The 16,702-nt window shown below is 34.1% G+C and overlaps 1 protein-coding gene across 2 annotated transcripts in view; it reads right to left on the bottom strand.

Moving 5' to 3' along the window:
• Positions 1–16,702, bottom strand: part of SCN2A (sodium channel, voltage gated, type II alpha subunit) — a 166,603-nt gene that overhangs the window by 61,406 nt on the left and 88,495 nt on the right. For both annotated transcript variants that reach the window (XM_011958022.1, XM_011958021.1), the window contains exons 12-14: positions 14,928–15,272; positions 10,967–11,099; positions 6,401–6,639 (exon numbers count right to left, since the gene is read on the bottom strand). In XM_011958022.1, coding sequence (XP_011813412.1) covers positions 6,401–6,639; positions 10,967–11,099; positions 14,928–15,272 — 717 coding nt within the window. The remainder of the gene's footprint in view (positions 1–6,400; positions 6,640–10,966; positions 11,100–14,927; positions 15,273–16,702) is intronic.

Genomic DNA, 16,702 nt, shown 5'->3' with positions numbered 1-16,702 from the left:
GTGAACCCGGGAGGGGGAGCTTGCAGTGAGCTGAGATCCGGCCACTGCACTCCAGCCTGGGGGCAGAGCGAGACTCTGTCTCAAAAAAAAAAAAAGGATAGTCTTTCGTATTTACCCACATTTATTCATATCTAGTGACCATCATTCCCAGAACCAAATTTCGATCTGCTATTTTTCCCATTCGGCCTAAAGAACTTCCATTAACATTTTTTGTAGGGTAGTTCTGATGGTAACAGCTTTTTTAGGTTTTTGTTTATCTTAAAATTCTTTATTTCATTTTAATTTCTGACAGTTTCACTTTCTGTAGAATAATGGGCTTTTATTTCTTTATTTTATCTGGCCACCTTCTTCTGGCCTGAATTATTTCTGGTAAGATGTTAATCTCATGTATATAGTAAATATTTTTCTTCTCTTTGTTTCCAGAGCTTTTTGTTATTGCTGTTGTTTTCAGCAGCATGACTAAGATATGCCTAAGTATGGGCTTACTTTACATTTATCCTGTTGATGTTCACTAACATTTTATAAGGTAACATTAAGGTCTATAAGTTAATATTTTTCACCGACTTTGGGAAATTTTTGGCCACTGTTTCTTCAAATATTTGCTCTGTTTCATTCTGTCTATTTTCTCCTTCTGATTCTCCCATTATATAAATATTTAGACTACTTGATATTATTCCATATTATAGTCAGACTCAGTTCATTTTTCCTTTCAATTCTCTAGTGTTCAAATTGGATAATTTCTATTAATGTGCTTCGAGTTAACAACTATTTCTTCTGACATCTGCAATTTTCTTTTAAACACATCCAGTGAATTTTTTATATTAGAATATGTACTTTTCAATTATAAAATGTCTAAATGATTCTTTTTATAGTTTTCATTTTTTTTCTGCTCATGTTCTCTGTTTATTCCTTATGACTACATTTTTCCTTTAAATTGCTCAACATATTTACAATAGCGCCTCCAAAGTCCTTTTTTGTTTATTCTAACAATTTGTTCATGTCCAGATCTATTTCTACATACTGCTTTAATCTATTAACTATGAGTCACATTTTCCTATTTCTTTGCATATCATATAATTTTTATGTGACATGAATATGTTTAATATTGGGAATACTTCAATCTTGGAAATCTATTCTCTAGAAGTTAATACAGCATTATGAAAGGTGATATATACAAGAATGTTTACTGCAACATAGGGGTAAAGTATCCCTGGAATCAACTTGAACATCCATCAGTAGGTGATTGGAAGAGAAAATAGTGAAACATGCCTACTATGAAATATTAGTATGCAATTCAGAGGCTTGTAATATATTCACAGACTTGTACAATCATCACAATTATTGAATTTTAGAACATTTTCATTACCTTAAAAAGAAGCTACATACCCATTAGTTAGTTGTTGCTCCCATTTACCCTAATCCCTGCTGCCCGGCAACCACTCATGTACTTTCTGTCTCTATGGATTTGCCTATTTTGAACATTTCATATAAATGTAGCAATATGATATGTAACCTTTTGTGACTGGCTTTGTTCACTTAATATAATGTTTTCAAGGTTTATTCATGTTGTAGATTGTAGCAATACTTCATTCCTTTTTATGGATGAATAACATTTTATTGGATGGATATTGTTTATCCATTCATCAGGTGATAGACATTTTGAATTGTTTTTAATTTTTAGTATTATGAATAATATTCTATAAGCATTCACGTGGAAATACGTTTTAATTCTCTTAGATATATATCCAAAGAAATTAGTAAAATTGCCAGGTCATATGGTAACTCTAACCTAAACTTTTTGGGGAACAGCTAAATTATTATCCAAAGTGATTGCATCATTTTATATTCTCAAAATAAAGAATAAGCATTCCAATTTTTCCACATCTTTGCCAAAAAATGGTATTGGGTTTCTTTCTGATTATAGCCACCTTAGTATGTGTGAAGTGGTGTCTCATTTTAGTTTTGATTTGCCTTTCCCTTAAAATTAGCCAGTTATGCTGGCCATCTTTTATGTGCTTATTGGCCTTTTGTCTATCTTCTTTGTTAATATGTCATTTTTAATGAATTATCTATTTTGTTTGTTGTGGAGTTATAAGAATGTTTTATATATATTAGATACAAATCATGATCAGATATCTGGGTTGCAAATGTCCTCTTCCATTCTGTAAGTTGTCCTTTTACTTGATGATATTGTTTGCAGTATGAAAGTTGCTAATGTTGATAAAGTCTAATGAACTTTTTTTTTCTTATTGTTATTGTTTGTGCTTTTGGTGTCATATCTAAGAAATCATTGCTTAATAACAGGTCATGAAGATTTACTTCTAAATTTTCTTCTAACAGTTCGTAGTTTTAGCTCTACATTTAGGCCTCTGACCTATCTTAATTTTTATATATGTTATTAAGTAAGGGTTCAATTCCATTCTTTCATATGTTGATACTCACTTGTCCAAGCACCATTTGTTGAAAAGGCTTCTTACCTTAATAAAATTGTCTAGTAGTCTTGTTGAAAATTAATTTAACATAAATGTAATGATTTACTGTTGGAATTTCAATTTGATTCCATTGATGTATATAGCTATCCTTATGCCAGTACCAAACTATCTTGCTTACAATTGCTTTGTAGTAAGTTTTAAAATTTGGAAGTTTGAGTTCTCCAACTTTGTTTTTTTTCTAGTTAAGATTGTGTGGCACATGGTCTCTTGCATTTTCGTATAAAATTTTTAGTCAATTTGTCACTTTCTGCAAAATAGGTAGCTGGGATTTTGATGTGGATTGCATTACATTTGTAGATGAATTTGGTGAGTATTGCCATCTTAACAATATTTTCTTCTAATCTATGAATATAAATGTGTTTTCATTTAGTTAGTACTTCTTTAATTTCTATCAACAATGTTTTATAGTTTTCAGTGTACAAGTTTCACACTTATTTTATTAAATTTATTCCTAAGTATTTTACTCTTTTTGATGTTATTATAAACAGAATTTTCCTAATTTTATTTTCTGATTGTTCATTAGTAGTGTTTAGAAATATAATTGAGTTTTGTATATTGATCTTGTATTCTGCAATCTTATTCATTAGTTCTAACAGTTGTGTGTGTGTGTGTGTGTGTATTTTATAGGATTTTCTAAATACAAGATTATGTATTCGTTAACAGAATTTACTTCTTGTGTTCTAATCTAGATGCTATTAATATCTTTTTCTTGTCTTATTTCCCTGGTTAGATCTTTCAGTACAGTATTGAAAAGAAGTAGCAAGAGCAAGCATCCTTGCCTTCTTCTTGACCTGAAGGTAAAAGCATCTAAAGTAACTATTAAGAATGATGATAGGTGTGGGGTCTTTTGAGGTGGTGTTTATCAGGCTAAAGTTCTTTTCTATTTGAAGTTTGCTGAGTGTTTTTATCATGAAACACTTTGGCTTTTTCCATGTGATTACAGCATCTATAGAGATGATTGTATAGTTTTAAAAATTAATATGATATATTACATTAAATTTTTATGTTGGTCCAGCCTTGCATCATTGGGATAAATTTCACTTATTCTGAGTACATAATCCAAAAATCTAAATATGTTGGGTGATTTGGCTTCTAGTATTTTGTTGAGGATTGTTGTGCTTATGCTCATATGGGATGTGGCTGGTCTATATTTGTGTCTGTATTCTTTTCTTGTAATATTTTTGCCTGGCATTAATATCAGGGTAATTCTAGCTTCATAAAGTGAGTTGAGAAGTATTCCCTTCTCTTCGGTTTGTTGGAACAGTTTGTTAAGGATTGATGTAACACTCCATTGAACATTTGGCAAAATTCACCAGTGAAACTATCTGGACTCAGGCTTTTCTTGGCAGGAAGTTTTATTTTTTTAATTGCGAATTCAATTTTTACTTATTATAGGTATATTGAGATAGCCTCCTACTTCTTGAGTCAGTTTTGGGAGTTTGTTACTTCCTAGGAATTTTTCAATTTCACCTAGGTTATCTAGTTTGCTGGTGTTTAATTTTATTCTATTTCTTATGCTCCTTTTTTATTTCTAAAAGACCCATGGTGATATCCTCTCTTCATTCCTACTTCTAATAATTTGTGTCTTTCCTCTTTTTTTCTTGGTTAGCCTAGCTAAAGATTTGTCAATTCTGTTGATTTTTTCAAAGATTTTGGGTTTATTTTTATCTGTTATTTTTCTCTTCTTTGTTATTTGCCTTTTCTGTTAACTTCAGGTTAATTTACTATTCTTTATATAGTTTCTTAAAGAGGAGCTTAAATTAGCAATTTGGGAAATCTTCTATTTTACCACAGACATTTACAGTATAAATTTGTCTTTAAATATTGTTTTAGCTGCCCTCATTAATTTCAGTTTGGTTTGTTTTGATTTTCAGTCATCCTTAAAGTATTTTCTAATTTCTCTTATGATATCTTCTTGACTCATTGATTATTTAAGAGTAAATTGTTTAATTTCCAAATATTTGTGATTTTCCACATTGACTTGTTATTGATTTCTAATTTCATTTTATTTTTTATCAGAAAAATACTTTGTATTATTTTAATTTTTTAAGTTTATTGAGGTGTGTTTTATGACCTAACCTATAACTTATCCTAGGGAATGTCCCATAGGCATTTGAGAAGAATGTGTATCCTGCCCATGGATTTTCTAGTATTCCAAAATTCACCTCAGATACAGATCCTACATTCCTTAACACATAAGACCAGCCCCAGCTTGAATTGTCTATTTATTGGTTATTTCCTTCTAGAATCTATCCTCCTTCTGGTAATGGTATCTTAACTTTTGTCTTCATGATTTAACTCATTTATTCTGCCTCCAGTGATAAGATATGATTCTGAGTTAGGCAAATATGGCATTAAAACCAAGAGTTAGGGTAACTGATTGATTTAGAAATGGCCATGTAACTCCAACCAGGTCAATGATATTCAATTTGTGGGCCTTAATTAAATCTACTAATTAGGAAGCACAAACTTTCTGTACCTGGAGCTACATTAGTAGAATAAAAGTTGATAGAATGTTGGCAATAGTAAGAGAATACCCAGCCAGAGAGGAAGGTCACATATTGGGAAGAAGAGAGACAAGAAGCTGATTCCCAATGATGCTGGCTGAGAACCTGAATCTAGCCAGGTTAGGACCTAGAACTAGTTCCAAGTGGGCTTCAGTAACGTGAGGTAATTAATTCCCTTTATTTTTGCTTAAGCTCATTCAACTTGGATTATAACATATTACCTCCAAAGGCTTTCTTGTTTCAATTGCCACCCCACTACCTCGCTTTTTTTTTAGAAATAATGTTGAAGAGATTCTTACATAGCTCTGAATTTGAACTAGGTAATATTATTGTCCTTTCCTACTCTAAGCTTCTGTGATCTTTGCCCATAGCTTACGATAGTCTCTGAAATAGCTTTCAGAGTCTGATACAGCATTCAAACCTTCCATTTCTCTGTTAATTTCTCATGGATACAGTTTCCCAACTGCAAAATACAGACAATTTATAGTAAATATCTTAAGACTGATTTTTTTTGGGAATCTAGAGAGAGAGATTTAATGTAAACCATTTAGTCCAATCTCTGATACAAAATAAGTGGCCAACATATGCCAACTTTATCATTTAATTCAGGTAAGTCCTACCTGAAATATAATTCAAAAATGTAGTGGTTACTTCAGAGCCTAAAAATATTGTAAGTTATACTTTAGGCCATATTATTTACAATCTCTATATAACCTGCTTATATGTTCATTTATCAATTTGGGAACTTAATAAGCATTTTATACTTGTATAAATACACTTTTTTGCGTGATTTTCTTCATTTTGTTTCTCTGTATAAGACCACTCTAATATCTATCACTATACTATACTACATTATGATATCAACATGTATCCAGTGAATGCTACTATATATTTTAACAAAATTGTATAAATAATTTCTAAATTTAATATTGCTAAGACTGTAGAAGAAACAAAAACAAAAAACAATAATCCCTCATGTGATGTATCCTCCCACATAGTCCATCTTCAAGTATCTACAAATGATATTTCAAAATTATCTGACTTGGGCATATTTTATAATTTGTTTAGTAAATGCAGACATGTCCTAAAGAACCTATTCTAAATATCTTAAAAATACGTTAGAATTTTGTTATAGATCAATGTCCTTGGAAGACAATTGAGAATCATCTTCTAATAAATAAGCAATTTAAATTCAATTCTAAATAAAATTATACATAAATTCTTTGACTCTTTTGCACTATGGTAACGATATATTTTTGTTATTTAAAAAGGATACTAAACATTTGATGTCAAGGTATACATGGCCAATTAGTTGATATTTAATTTGAGAGCAATATGTAAAATTCACTAAGGCAATTATAAAATCTTTCAATGGGAAGAGAAACTCTCAGTGAGGCTTACCAGGTTTCCAACAGACAGTACACTGCTGAACTGCTCCGTCATGGGATAGTGCTCCATAGCCATGAAGAGTGTATTTAAGACAATGCAGATGGTGATGGCCAGGTCAACAAATGGGTCCATTACAACCAGGTTGACAAGGTGTTTCACCTTTAACCATGGTTTACAACAGTCCCAAATCAAACACATATTAGCAAATTTATACCAGCATGGTGGGCATTTCTGTCTGGATTCTTCAAGTTCTGGAAGAAAAAAAGTTAGAATCCTCATGAAAACTGCTTACTTTCTGTTAAGCAGTCTTTGGTTTAAATTAAAGCAATTTCAAAAATCTAAAGTTGTTAAAAGACATTATGGGTTAATCTGCTGGAGGAACAGGAAAAATTTTACAGTGGGCTTGCTGTCATAGAAAGGATCAGTACAGAAAGGCTAGTAAGCTTTCCAAATGTATTCTGGTTAAACATAGCTTCCAAGAGTCTATCAGAAAATCTAAACTGTCTGATACTTACAAGGCTGCTAGAAACTAATGGGTAGAACTTGCATTGAGTGTACTTAAAGCTCATCCATGTTCCAGATAGAGCAAGAAGTATATATGTTATCATAGATATCTCAGGAGATGTCCTAAGGACCTTAATCAGTCACACTGAATGCCAGTTTCTTGGATTAGATATGTTTTGGTGATCTTCTAATTGGATAATTTTGTCAGTGTCAGCAATCTTAGTTTAAAAGTCTCAGATTTTATTAGATTATAGGCTTGCATATTAGACATAACAAAGTTCCATCTCTCTATATTTCTCATTTAAGTAGAGGGCATAAAAGGAGAGAAAATATCCCAGCCTAAGGAACTGGAGTCCTCACTGTTATTACAAATCAAGATTTCACAAAGTGGAACTCATTTATTACTGGAAAAATACAAAAGATTTAAGTGAAATATACATATAATTCATACATTTTCATGGTATACATTTATTTTAATGTTTGAAATACATAACTCTCAATCAAACCTATGACATAAAATTTTATATTAAAATGCATTTATCCAAGGAAAATGTACAATGATGTCAAGAAGAATTTCAACCAAATATTGGGGGAGAAGACAGAAATGCACAGATCGTTAAGGTGATACCCAAAGTACTAAAATTTGGTAAATATTGGCAAAGAAATTTGGGGAATTAGGAAGTGAAAAATTGTCTACCATCTTCCTTTGGCAAGATAATCTCTTCATCAACTTATGAGTGGAAAAATATGCAGAATTTGTTGTTTTCTGTCAATATCATTGCTGTACACCCTATTACCTGTTCTGCCAAAATGTGGCCACCACGTCTTAGCACTGAAATAGAGGGAAGGTTTCTTCTTTTTAAATCCATGGCATAGTTGACTCTAGCCAGTCACTTTAATACTATAGTGGCAACTGGAACATCTGTCCACATCCGGCACAGTTTACTATGAACTAAACCTTGTAAGAGTGTGACCAGCCTATGAAAGGACAATCACAACAACAGATAATAATTTTTCTTCTACTAATCAACATTTGCCACAAATCAATTCTATAATTCTATTTTCCTAAGTAAATTAATTTATTGTTCATTGTTTTTAAAATTTCCACTAAAAGTAGATTTGTCAATTGTCTCTTTGGATATTGAAATTCTTCAAGTGCACAGTTTGTTTCCATTTATCTTAGTACATAACTTTGTAAACAATAAATAATATTTGATTTATAATTCAAGAAAAAACATATTTATTATGTACTAGTTATTTTGTAAATACTTCTGAACTCCCAAATAACCTTATATTTACATTGAAAGTTAAAAGGAGATATTATTATTTACAGTAAATAACAAAAGAGAAATTACAAAATTTAATTTTGTCTGTATACTGTCATAATATGACTTTTTCTTTCCATACCATTTAGCAAATAAAGAGAAGCAAACAGGAACTGGATAGAAAAAAAATAAACTGGAGAAAAGTTTAAAAAACGAAATTCAGCAGGTGTGACTCATCTTGACAGTAGGAATAACCGGAGCAAAGTTGTTTAAGTTCTAAAATAAAGTCATTCAATTATTCATTCCAAAAAAAGTGGGCAGGGGGGGGAATCTCACACTTTAAAACAAAGCAGAGCATTCAGAAGAGAACTGCAGCCACATCTCCATTATTCCTGCATGGGTTATCCACACTTAGAATCACTTACAATAAGTCTTGTGTCTTTTGCTGGCTCACCTTGATTCTTTAGGTGCTTCTAACTCACCCTCCCACCATCCTTCACAAAGGTGTGACCAGAAAACATTTCTATGTGATTTTGCACTTTTAAAAATTTGAAAAGCAAATGGTTCATTTTTGCTTATTCATTACTGCTTCACTAAGCATGAGGCTATCCATTACCCTGGACAACAGAGACTTGGCTGTAGTTAAAAAGAAGGAAAACAAAAATTGCCAACTGGATCAACATCCCTGGTTCATAAAAAGGGAAGGCGAACTAAACAATGATCAGACATAGAAGAAAGGATCCCCAAGGAAAGAGATTATGTCAACCAAGAAAACTTTGCACCATTATCAGAAACCAAAAAAAAAAAAAAAGGACTATCTTAAGTCACCTTGAGTATGCATGTACGTGATATTGCTAACAACCAACCTTGACGAATGTCACACTCAATGTGTCTACATACAATTGAATAAAGAAAAGTCAGTTTTCATTCTAGATGAATGATAAAAACAGAATAAAAACTTGGCCATCATTTCTCACAAATATACAAAGTCAAAAGCTCTGCAGATAATAAAATGAAAACACTCTCAGTCTTCAACTTCCTAGGTTGCGCTTATTCCTAGAATATCCTTTCCATCCTAAGCAACTCCATGTCACATAGTTTCATGGAGAGATGTGTGGGTGCATTTATTTTGAACTCCAAATCTTAACTAGTTGGCAAGTCCAATCTTGTGGATATTTGAGGTTTTGTAAGTAATGCCTTATTTAGCTCAAACTTAATGCTATGAGAAGTGCAAAGCATGACTGTTGATTGAGACTTACCCTGTCTCCTTCTCTACTTCCTGCTTTAGGGAGCAGACATGCTGCTGACATCGGTAGCAGAACCACTGGCAGCTTCCTTTCAGTGGTTTTGCTATGGCAAGGAGCGGAAGGCCAGACAATCTTCAAAAGATTTACCTGGAGGGACAGGGAGGAGCAAGCTACTGGCAGCTGGGGGGAAGAGGGAGTGCAAGCTAACGCAGGCGAGGTTGGGGAAGAACGTACTAGAGTTTAATATTCCATTGAAATCAGTGAAAAGGTTTCTGATACTGCATTAGGACATTATGAAAATTGGGTCTCGTAATACTGACTTGTCTGTGATGTACACAGTTGTCTACACTGTGAGTTTTTTCTAGCTGTGACTTTTCGTATTGGTATTAATAATATTATGGGATCTTTGCATACAGACTGGAAAAGAATTATTCCAGGAGTCTATCCAATCTCAAGAGAAAATCTAATTATCAATAAGAAAGGGATGTGTATGCTTGCTCTCTTTTGCTTTCATTCACCTTTTCTCTTCTCCTTTGACACATCTACACACACACACACACACACACACACACTCACACACATACCTGGGAAGGGATACAAGGGAGAAGGTTTGTGAAGAGATAGGGAGAGGAGAGAATAGGAGGGCAAGGAAGGGGGATAGAATACATTTTACATGAAAATGTTTTCCAAGTAGTTGAAGTTGATAGTTGTTTGAATTCTCTTACAGTATGGAAAGGCAAAAACATGTGAATTAACAAAAATAACAACAACAAAACAACTAATAATGATAACATTTATTAACTGTTTTCTGCATGCCAAATACGTCAGTGTTTTATCTAAGAAGGCTTATTTAATCCATTCAACAACCTTATGCCTAAACATCATCATCCACACTTTACTGATGAGGAGACTGAAATTCAAAGTCACAAATTAACACATTTAACATATGGCAGAGCCAGAAATTGATCACAGATTAAGTTGTCCCCAAAGTCTTTATTTTGGCATTCTGAGATCCAGACTGCTAAACATTATGTTAACTATTCAGATAAAATCTGCAACTAAAGAGAAAGCTGATATATTGTAAGAATCTAGTCAGAGAAAGGCAAAAGTAGGACTATGAAATTTTAAACACTTTGCTTCAAGGAAGTTAATATTAAATCCTAATTCACATTTTTAATTTATATTTCTGGTTAAGTCACAGGATTCTATAACTGTGTCTCAAGCAGTTAATACAATCCAAATGGCTTAACATCATCATAAGGATAAGCATTTATCATTACTCTTTTCAATGTCATGCACACAAGTTTCAGTGTTTAGAATTTAATGGATGAAAGTGGTGTTCAAAATATACCTTAAATTTGCAGCGACTTTCTGGAGGCTAAGTATAAAAAATCTGTGGAAGATAATAGAATCCATGGGTTGTGCACGGATTTTACTTTTACTTAGTAAAATGTATAATGATGATACAGTATCAAGTCAGGAAGTATTTTATTGAAATTTATGAAGTTTTTTTTATCATTACCAAAGCACCAAGTAACTGTGATGCAGGACTTTTGACATACCTTCCATGGTGTTGGTCAAAATGCTGGCTATACTCATTGCTCTTTGCCTTGATGTAGGATCTTCCAATAAATCCATGGAAACATGATAAGAACTGGACCGTCTCTTTCTTATTTCTGTTTCAGTAGTCGTGCCCTAAAAATAGAATTTCAGACGAAATAACCACTATTTTTGAAAGCAGCAAAGCCCAAAGCATTCCTATAACGGGTGTATATTTATTTAACTAAATATACACCATGCTTTCTCAGATGTAAAAAGCTCACTAAGATATTGTTGGAATTATAATAATTGGAGGGTGTTTGAAAGTCCATCAGATTTTCAGCTTTTGGGGAGGCTTGGGTTTGGCAAGATGGGCTTTCCTATTCCTGCATCCCAGGGATTTGGGGTCCAGATCTACTACAGGTCTACTACTGGACAGATGACCTTTTAGCATTTCAGCCAGTCCTACTTAGGACTTCAAACCAAAAATACTGTTTCTTAATTTTCACTCAGGTTGAGTTTTTAGATCTTTATAGACATATATTCAGGTAGTTTAATATATGAAGAAAAAGGTTTGAAAGTTTCCTTCATAGGCATCAGTACTAGTTCCCCTAAAACGTGAATTCCAGTTTTCAAATGCCTTCATTCATTAGAGACAGGTAACATTTCCCAACATTCCTAATTACAAAACTAAATTTTAGAACCAATCTATAACTTTGCCTTATATTTAAAAAACAACTTAATCCACAAAACAATCCACCCTTGGCACTGAGACTCTAATTTAAGGAGCTAATCCCAACGTGGGGGATTATGATTTTTAGTAATGATACAGTGATCTGGTCATCTCCTATTCCAGAATAAATTCATCAGGATTTCAACATGGGCGAAAATTTGTTCCTACTTCAGGAGATCAAATGATGTCAATTATCACGGGGGAAAAAAAGGAAAAGCTGAAGAATTTCAAATGCAGTTCTGAGTGTTAATAATAAATTAAAAAGTTTCATTTATTTGAGGCTTTTCCCTATTTATTTGAGGATTTTGAACAATATGATCAAAATATAATAATATGATCAAAATATTATTTATTTTGGTCACATCGTATTATGGTGTGAACAATTAGCAGTATTTTATCTTTTGTAAGCTGAATTATTTTAATGCATACATATTCAAAACCAAAATTTCCACTCAATGTGTATGATTGTCACTAATGGTGATAAACGTTCATATACATCATTCTAAAATTAATTTTAAGGTAAAAAAGAAAATTAGTAAGAAAAGAATAACCTCTCTCTAAAAATAAAACTATTTTAATCAAAAGGGTGCCTCTCAGAATTTAAAACACTTCAGCTTGTCAGAAAGAGGCAAAGGTTTAAGGAGAAAAACAATAGAGTCACATGGAGATCATCTAGTCCCTTCTGTTCTACACAGAAGCATATGTACAAACCTAGATTTGTCTAATTTTCAAATAGATTCCAAAACTGCTAATGACACTACAAATAAAATTCTTTCTTAAGTTAAATTGTCTCAATTGAATTTATGTGTAAAGTACAGGAAATTATGTGCTTTCAAGGGTGTCATTTGCCCATAGCTATTTATTTTCTATTGTCATTTCCCCTCTGCATTCTCCAAAAGCCTACTTCATTTGTCTGCACCTTCATCTCAACTTTTCAATAGTACAGTGCCCTGCCCCAAAGTACCCAAGATTCTAAGATTAAAGAAAGAAGTTGAGGAAGCAGGAAACAAAGGGACCACATGAAGCTTTGCTTCAAGCTGGCCCCAACTTTGCCTTCAGAGATTTGTGCCATCCTCTCTGATAGGACAGGAGGTTTATGATAATTATTGATAAATGCTAAATAATTTCTGACAGACTGACAGTCTCTCTATATTCACACATGGTAATTGTAGATTTGCTTTTATTTATCCAATTAACATTTATCAAGATCAGTGATAAACATACTTTGTTATGTATAAGAATTATGTGGGATGTTTGTTAAGGAAGAAGATTCCCAGACATTTTCTTATCAGTGTTTTGGTCTGAATAGGTCTGGGTAGGCACAGGAATCTCTAGTTTTAAGAAGCATCCCATGAGATTCTGATGTAAGTAGTATGAAAGTGAAGTATATTTTGGGAAACACTGGTTAAAATGAAAGTGTTTATGTGTTTATTTCCTTAACCATCTCTTCTTTTCAATTTAAAAAAATTAAAAATAACTCAATGGGAGGCAATATTTCAGTGTCGATAGAATGTAAGTTCAGTGACCAGCATAACTGGGGTCAAATCTTAGCTCTACCATGCACAAGCCTCAGTTTCCTCCTCTGCAAAACAAGGATAATATTACTAACTATCAAAAAGGGTTCTTATGAGCGTTAAATGAGTTAACACATGTAAAGTGTTCTGGACAGTGGTACATGGTTAGCTACTATCGTTTTTTAAGAAGAACTGATGTTCTCTTTTCATTCTTCCTGGTTCCTCCACTATAAAGTTCTACTTTTCTCATGGTTCAACCTGACTCCAGGATACCTGGACACTTCTCTGGTAGAAGGAGGTGGGGAGAGGCCATGCAAAAAATGTGAAGAAGATAATGGGTATTTTATAATCCAAGATAAGAAGCTCCACCATTAGGTAACTGAAAACGAACTCCATATCATTTTAACGTGGCTCAAAGAGGTTGTCCAATGATAATAAATGGAGCTATGTAAAAAAATTCACAAGAAGACCTTTTAAATGCTATAAAAACAATCACGTGACATTGCCAAAATACTTTTTGCTAGCTCATGAAATTTTATTTAATACCAACATTATGGCTGCATAGTATTCCATGGTGTACATGTGCCACATTTTCTTTTTTCTTTTTTTTTTTTTATTCTTTTGAGACGGAGTCCCGCTCGGTTGCCCAGCCCGGAGTGCTGTGGCCGGATCTCAGCTCACTGCAAGCTCCACCTCCCAGGTTCCCACCATTCTCCTGCCTCAGCCTCCCGAGTAGCTGGGACTACAGGCGCCCGCCACCTCGCCCGGCTAGTTTTTTGTATTTTTTAGTAGAGACGGGATTTCACCGTGTTAGCCAGGATGGTCTCGATCTCCTGACCTCGTGATCCGTCCGTCTCGGCCTCCCAAAGTGCTGGGATTACAGGCTTGAGCCACCGCGCCCGGCCACACCACATTTTCTTAATGCAGTCTATCACTGATGGACATTTGGGCTGGTTCCAGCACATGTACCCTAGAACTTAAAGTATAATAAAAAATATACCAACATTAAAGGCATCTTATGGCTTATGAAGTAAATTTCAATAATATAGCCCTATAAGTGTCTAGTATGTAGTTGAAATCCTTTTCCATGTGATTGATTTTGGGCCACTTTGTTTACAATAAGAGTTTATGACAATAATATAAAAATTGGAATCTGCTCTAAAAATGACAACCCATGATTCCATACCAGGTACTTTTTGAGTGGTTCTTCACTACACAAATTTACAATGGTTGAGATCATTAGAGTGGATGCTAAAAAGGTACAACACTCTGACCTGCAAAGAGAGGCAATCTTGTACTATGAGATTTAAATCTACTTAGTAATAGTATCTACTGCAAGTGGAAGTATTTAAATCTCCTTTTAAATGAACAACCATCAAAAAATCCTTAAGTATTTATTTAGTTTATGAGCATTAATTTCCTTGGATTTAATTTAACTATATTAATCAAACATCATGCTTGATAAATTGTTGCTTTGCTTTTTGGCGAGTTTCATACCAAAGTAATAATGATGAAAGATTACTTCTAATTATATTCTCTGACAGCCAACCTAAGTTTTTAATTACTTTGTAGAAAAGTCTGAATAGAACAATTTTACAAGATAATAGCTTGATTGAACAAACTCCCAGCCTTTGGACAACAAACTCAACAAATTCTTAGATGTGGAAATGGAAAAACACTCGTGCCTGCACCAGTCACAACTCTCTTCCCATCAGCTGCAATTTTAATTGGCCTCACCTCTGGTAGGAGCTGCCCAGCAGATGTGAGGGTAGAAGGGCCCCCGACCAGGGAGACCACACCGTTGCAGTCCACAGCGCTATGCATCTTCCCATTCATGGGCAGGATGGGGAGCACCCTGGAGGCACGACTGGCCTGGCTGACGTTGCTGTGGCGCCGTTCTCCATGTCTGTGCGGCACGAACAGAGAGTCTCTTCGGCTGTCATTGTCCTCAAAAGTGCTGTGCTCATCATCAGCAAAGTCATTCTCAGAGCCAATGTCCTTTGTTCGACCTCTGAAGCTGAAAAGACTAGCCCTACTGTTGCGTCTTGGAGAGAAAAGGGAGCCACGGATGCTCAGTAAGGACTGTGAATAACAAGAGAAGAAACAAAAACCAGATGAACAGAATTAAGAGCTGGCATTCTGAGAAACAGAATTTGATTCATTGTGTCATAGTCATTAACTTACTCAAGGATAAGTCATTGGACACGTGGAATCAAGAGCCCCTCTGATGACTGCTGGTGGCATTTTGTTACTTTCTACAAGGTTCACCTTTTCTATTTCACTCTTGCTTTTTCTCCTTCCTCCATTTTTCATCTTCTGCTCTCTTTTCTTCCACTCTACCCATACCTCAACATAGCTAGAGTTGTCCCCATAATGTTTTGTCCTCTTACTGGCATCTAGAAATGATATTTTTGATAGACCCTTCCTTAGAAGTTAATTCCAGTTAACAGCCCAATGGAACAATTAAACACAAACTTACCTTTAGATCCTCTGAAGTCAAAAATATAGCCAGTAAGAGCTCACTAGTGACCACGCCCTGATGCAAATCTTACCATGGAGGAAATATAATTAATCTTGCTAGTAGGAATGTTTAATTATAGTACAAGGGGCAGCTTTTCCACTTCCCTTTGCATATTTTATGATGGTCTTCATGAATAAATTAAATCAAGCTGAAATAACTGTATGATTTATTCCCCAGTTCTCACCATTTTGTCTCTGTCTCAAGATATCTGAGGGCAATATTTACAAAAACTAAATTTTCACTAAGAGTCCGATCACAATCACTTAATTTTTTTTTTTTATATCAGTACCCTTTTTAGCCTTGAGAAATGCTCCTCAACTCTCAGACCAGGTAATCTGGGAGACACTAATTTCAATTCCTGGATGCAGCAGGAATTGAGGTTAGGGTCTCCCAGTGTCCCAGGCAATGTCCCAGGCCTAGTCAATCAGTGTATTCTATACATAATTTAAAGATGGTCATGAAATCCTGCTTGGTCAATTGAAAGATATCCTTGTCTTTTACAACTGTTGAGGAAATGGTGCTTTTTCACTTAAGACTGCTCTAAGTTTGGAGCTGCAGTGACATCTTGCCACCATGTGGGAGGAACCTAGATTCAGATATGGTGAAAAAAGACATGGTCATGGTAACCTGTCTTGAGTTTCTGGATGCAACCATTCCTAAAGCTACTCACAGACATCATTTACATCACCTAATACATTCTCTTTTTCACTTGAGCCAGCTTGCATTAGATTTATGTAATTATTAATGGAAAGAATACTAACTTCCTCATTTAAGTATTACTGCTTTGATCTTTTCCTCTCCAAGGGTTTAAAACCAATGAAAACCATTATTTTATACCTACTAATATATAGGTTTTCATATTCCTGACTAATACGGTTTGGCTATGTCCCCACCCAGATCTCCTCTCGAGTTGTATCTCCCATAATTTCCATTGTTGGGAGAGGGACCTGGTGGGAAATAGTTGAATCATAGTGTCAGTTTTCTCCATACC

The sequence above is a fragment of the Colobus angolensis genome, unplaced genomic scaffold (genome assembly GCF_000951035.1).
Source record: "Colobus angolensis palliatus isolate OR3802 unplaced genomic scaffold, Cang.pa_1.0 Scaffold456, whole genome shotgun sequence".
NCBI classification, from domain to species: Eukaryota; Metazoa; Chordata; class Mammalia; order Primates; family Cercopithecidae; genus Colobus; species Colobus angolensis.
Note: the sequence above shows the minus strand (reverse complement) of the source record. Positions and strands in the feature narration are given on the sequence as shown.